We start from the raw sequence: 6,000 nt of genomic DNA on the forward strand, positions 1-6,000 counted from the left end.
TTGGTAAGATAGGCACTGAGAGGTTATTTCCCTCAGGTGGGAAAATAGAACATCAAAGCACAGCCTAAATTTAAAGACGTTGAAAATTTAGGGTCTTCCATCATTTACATTTATTTAAATCAGAGATTGAGAGATTATTGAGCTGTCAGGAACTGAAGTGATATAGGTAGTGGACAGGAAGTTGAGTTGAATTGCGAAGAAAGCTTGAGGGCCATATGGCCTACTCTTGCACCTATTTCTTACACTACTCTGATTATTCCTAAACTATCTAAAGTTTGGAAATGTAGAAGATCATAGAGTAGGAAGGATAAATAATATATGGAACTTAATAGTCATGGCAGGGGGCATGTTCAAGGCAGAAAAACCCATGGTATCTTTACCAACACCATTTTCAGGAGGCCCAATTGAATTAAAACCCAAATGGAGACATTTTCCCACCATCAAACTTCATAGTTCCTGTGAGAGAGTGTTCTTCCAAAATCCTAATGGATTTCCCACCTGTTAGTGCCGCGAGCCAGTCAGGGACAGTAGGGAGCAGTGTTGCACTTTGGCCTCGTAGAAGTTTGGTGATGGAGCCCCAGGTATAAGTGAATGGGGTGGATTTGCTGAGACCATACAAGGAGGCCCCTGCATGGAAAGCTTGGAAAAGAGTTGACATGCAGGTGAAAGCAGGGTCTTATTCCAGGTCCCTCTGTTCCCACTGACTAGTTCTACCCTCTTGTACTCAAGCCTAGCTGCCAGGATATTCATCGTGGTCTATTCATGTGATATGGCTGCTCCCCACCCAAAAATATTTAAACACCAGCCTAGATAGCCTGACATCAGTCATCAGGAAAACGCTGGGAACTTTTTAGAAAGCACAAGGAAATTGTGCATTTAGAAGATGATGAGGCAGCCAATATGCTTTTAAGGGAAATCATAATTGATAAATCTATTAAAGCTCCTTGAGGGTGTAACTAAAAGAGTAGATGAAGTAAAGCAAATGGATGTTGTATACTTTGATATTCTAAAGGCATTTGTAGAGTATAAGTTTTGAATTGAATTTAAAATAAAAAATGCATTGGGGTAATATGATAGCATGGTTAGAGCATTGGTCAAAGAAGAGAAAATTACAGTGGGCTGCAGCAAAGATCAGTGCAGGGCCTCAGCAATTTACAAGTCCAAGGGCAACTGGCAATGGGTGATAATAGCCTCTTCGGGGTCACAAGCCTCCTGTTGGAAATGTCATCCTTGAGCCTTCACCCTTCACTTGATTTCACACACCCACATTTATCAAGTACATTTTTAAAAGACCAAGAATGGGGTGGTTCCATCAGAACCCTCTTGACCTCTTTGGAGACCAATTTCATAAGGCAGTGCACCACATTCACAGACAGGTCATTCTGGCATAACACACAAGTTGGCTATAATGCGAATAACAAATTATGAACGATATTTGGATAACGTAACCTTTCTACTGAACGGGTTAGCAATTTTCTTTGGCAATCTTCTACCCCCTGATTGTTTTACAACATGGGTTTGCAATGGAACACAACTGTTGCATGAGAGCAGAACGGCCTGTACCATACAATTAAATATGAGTAATGGGATTCTCTCCAAAAAATTTGGCAGCTGAGTTTAGTCATGCCTTGGTCTGGACTATCCAAAGTATATTTTTTAAACTAAAATTGGTCAATGATGGTTCGCATACTATAAATTGTATCCTTAACAGAAGTGTCATAACAGTACATTGGTAGTGTATTCCCTCATGAACTGAATAATTTTAGTTGCCTCTGCATTAATATTCATTTTGTTCAACATATGCTTAATGGTTTGTCAGCTTAATCTAACCTCATGAATGACTTCCATTGTGTTAGTAATCTAAAAATCAAAATATGTACCAAAGTATGGACATTTTGAAAGCATTATGGTTACATAATGTTTTGCATTGTTTGCTAAAATAAATCACACAACCACTAATAATTGAATACCAAAAACTTAAAGCTGCTTAATTTTTGTGTTTGATGTTATTATGATCTATCTAATGCTGTGCAGCAGGCAACTGAAAAGGATTGACTTCAGTAATTTACTTCCAGTGAAGGTAGTGTAATTGCTGTGTATTTCCATGACAATTATGTTGAGATAATGTGCATCTCTTTTAACTCCACAGGCTCTATGCCAACAGACAGTGACATGTATTATGGATTTACAAGATTCGCTATTGAGCTGAATGAATTGGATCCAGTGTTGAAAGAGTTCCTCCCATCAACAGATGCCAGATTTAGACCAGATCAGAGGTAAAAATGGTTAAATATTCCCCTTTTAGAGCAAGTAATATCAGAATCCGTAAGTGCTAATCAATAGCTCCCAAATTCTGGAATGGTCCCAGTTTACTGGAAGATAACAATTCTAACATTGCTATTCAAGAAAGATGAGAGTAAAGGAGCAAAGAACTAGTTAAACATCTGACATCAGTTGTCACAAAAATACTGGGAACTACTACAAAGCAACGGTATATTTAGAAAATGATGAGGCAGCCTATATGTTTTTAAGGGAAATCATGGTTGACAAATCTTTGACGGTGTAACTAGCAGGGCAGATGAAGTAAAACGAATGTTGTATACTGGAACTTCAGAAGACATTTTTAAATTAAATACAGAAAAGGTTGGGGTTAATATATTAACAGGGGTAGAGGTTTGGCTGAAGAACAAAAAAAATTCCAGTCGGGTGCAGGAAAGATCAGTGCAGGGTCTACACAGTTTGCAGTTCAAGGGCAACTAAGGATGGGCAATAAATACTGGCGAGTCGGCAATGCCCACATCCCATGACCGAATTAAGTCTATATTAAGGACTTAGAAGAAGGAACCAAGTGTAATGTATACAAATTCTCTGTTGATATAAAACTAAATGCAGTTGGAAGTCACAAAAGTCAGAACAGACCCACATGTAGTGGGGAAGATGGCAGAGAATTGGTAACTCACTCACAATTGAAGTGAATTTTGCCAGGGCTCTGTACCCAAGGATGCCTTGGAGAAGGATGAAATAAAAGTTCACTGGATTGATTGGAATGTTGAGGGTTGTCCTGTTCAGAGACTGAGCCTATAATTTCTGGAATTTAGAAGAGGAGGAGTTCTGTCTTTGAAACAAATAAAATTCCAGATAGAATAGATGCTGAGAAGTTTTTTTTCCCTCAGTTGGAGTTTAAATGCAATAGGCATATTCCTAACAGAAATGATAATTGCTTCAGGCAAGGAATAACCTTAGAGGTTTATAAAATAATGAGGGGCATGGATAGGATAAATAGACAAGCTCTATTCCCTGGTGTGGGAGAGTCAAAAACTAAAGGGCACAGGTTTAGGGTAAGCGAGGAAAAATTGAAAAGGACCTTAAGGAGCAACATTTTCATGCAGAGGGTAGTGTGTGTATGGAATAAGCTGCCAGAGGAAGTGGTGGAAGTTGGTACAATTACAACATTAAATGGGCGTATGGATCGGTATATGAATAGGAAGAGTTTGGAAGGATATGAGCCACATTCTGGCAAATGGGAATGAAATAGGTTAGGATATCTGGTCATTTGGACCAAAGGATCTGTTTCTGTGCTGTACATCTCTATGACTGTAACTGATACGCAGGAATGTCTGGTAGATTCAAGACAATATATTAGGTTTGGTAAGGGATATAGAAACATGGTCATGAAGGGTTCCATCATGATCAAACTTTTGGATTGGTCAATTTTTAAAATATTTTCTTCCAGCTTTCTTCATGGAATTGTGGAAATGCATCAATCAGTAGCAGATTTAGTCGTGCAGATTTCTAGCACATAAAAAGGCCCTTAGCCCATTATATCTGCATTTGTCAAAACCAACTACCTAACTATTTTAGTCCCATTTTCTACCCCTGGCTGATAGCCTTGTATGCCTTGGCATTGCAAGTGCACATCTTAAATGTTGAGGGTTTCTGCCTTTATCAACTTTAAGTCATTGATCCGTACACCTAAGGGATTTTCTTTTCCTTGTCTACCCTATCTATTCCCTTCTTTTTATATATCTCAATCATGTCTGCTCTAAGGAAAGCAATCCCAATCTGTCAGAATTGAAAATAGTTGGCAAGAGGTGTTACTTAATGCTGAAATTGTTAAACTCAACATTACAAGGTATCTAGGCAGAGATGTGTTGTTCCTCCAGCTTGTGTGAACTTTGCCAGTACTGCAGCAGGCCAGAGACAAACATTGGCATGGGATCACAGTGGTGTGTTGAAGTGGCAGGGAACTGGAAGCTTGGGGTCAAATTTTAATGAACAGAGCATAGGCTTTCAACAAAGCAGGCACTCAACATATGTTTCATCTCCCCAGTGTAGAAGAGACAATACTGTGTAGCAAATACAGTAGATTAGATTGAATAAAGAGCAGGTTAAATCACTGTTTTATCAGGAAGGTGTATCTGGAATCTTGAGAGGAGGGAGGTGGCAAATGGACAAATATTGCACGTTCTGCAACTCTGTAGGAAGTGGAGGAATGGACCAGGATGTCATGGAGGGAACAGAACCTGGGGAATGCTGATAAGGGAGGGGAGGGAAATGTGGGTCTGGTAATGGCAGCAGAACTGGTGGCTTGTAATCATTTACATGTAGTTGTTGATGGGATGCATAGTGACAACCGGGTGGACCCAGTCATTGTTGGGGAAGAGAACAGATGAGGACAGAAGTGTGAGAAATAGTTCCCTACGGCCTATAGCAAATCCTTGGCGGAGGAAAAAGTGAACATTTCTGAGGCTCTACTATGGAAGGTGGCATTAATGTGGTTATGGGGTGCGAGGATGTATAATCAAGCTAATTGGGGGATTCTCATTTGTAATACATATAGGTAGTCAGCTTAGCCCTAGAGACAGATGCTGAAATGAATTTTTCACTGAATTTTATTTTTGGGATAAAATCATATATTTCTCATTCAAATTACAATTCATACCTTTCTCATCAGATTCCTGGAAGAAGGAAATATTGAATCAGCTGCAGCTGAGAAGCGTAGGATAGAGGAATTACAAAGAGAACGGAGAAGATTAATGGAAGAAAGCAATTCAACTTATCAACCCCGATTTTTTAAGTGAGTGCTGCCTGTTATGGTGTTAGGCTTCAGGTGCATTCTGTTGTACTTTAAGAAGAATCAAAATTAGTTATTTTATATACAGAAGATTTTGCATCTGCAGATAATTTTAATAAAATATACCTTTTTTTGCAGGAAAGTTCTTGACAGTAATCAAAGAGAATCCTGGATGAGCAATGGGACCTACTGGGAATTGCGGAAGGATCCAGGGTTTAGTAAATTAGAAAACATAGCACTCTGGTAATGAAAAGTGAAGAAATAAAAATGACAGTCTTCACAAAGAAATTAACTATGCATAAGTAATTATAGCTATTATAAATCTTACTGTGTTCTTATGGTTTTGCTGGTCATAAGCTAGGTACGTCTGTTTAATTACAGACACAATTATAAAAATACTCCATGACCCAAACACTGGTTTAGAAAATTCTTTTCCACTAAAGCTGTGAATTTTTGGTAAACCAAAAGTGTAATTTAAAGTGAATGCACAAGAATAAGGATGGCTGTTTGACAGTCGCATATTTATGAAACTATAATCTTAATGAAGCATTAATACTTACCATAGCTTTTTGCTAAAATGTTTCATCATCCATTTACATGCCTTAAAAATAATAAGTACTTTTAGCAACATGGTTTTTATTCTGGAAATCTACATGAAGCTAACTGTTTTTAAATACTATAAATATGTCATACTAAAGATTAATGTGCCTAGAGTACAAAACAATTAATTGAAATTCACTCATGTGCAGTCTCATTCAGCATACATAAGCTTGTTCCATCATTACGTTAGGCTTTGTCTTCAGTTGGCTTGCCATTTGTGTTCTGTTGCAATTTTAAAGTCTATATAATATCTACTGATTGGCTTGGTGGTTAGCATTGCTGCCTCACAGCAACAGGGTGCCGAATGCAATTCCACCCTTGGATGA

General features: G+C 38.3%; 1 protein-coding gene across 1 annotated transcript in view; it reads left to right on the top strand.

The window, feature by feature from the left end:
- Positions 1–5,416, top strand: part of osbpl6 (oxysterol binding protein-like 6) — a 106,020-nt gene extending 100,604 nt beyond the window's left edge. The window contains exons 19-21 of the mRNA XM_060827955.1: positions 2,150–2,276; positions 4,955–5,077; positions 5,213–5,416. Coding sequence (XP_060683938.1) covers positions 2,150–2,276; positions 4,955–5,077; positions 5,213–5,321 — 359 coding nt within the window. The 3' untranslated portion in view covers positions 5,322–5,416. The remainder of the gene's footprint in view (positions 1–2,149; positions 2,277–4,954; positions 5,078–5,212) is intronic.
- The last annotated feature ends 584 nt before the right edge of the window (positions 5,417–6,000 follow it).

Source organism: Hemiscyllium ocellatum, chromosome 7 (assembly GCF_020745735.1).
Source record: "Hemiscyllium ocellatum isolate sHemOce1 chromosome 7, sHemOce1.pat.X.cur, whole genome shotgun sequence".
NCBI lineage: Eukaryota > Metazoa > Chordata > Chondrichthyes > Orectolobiformes > Hemiscylliidae > Hemiscyllium > Hemiscyllium ocellatum.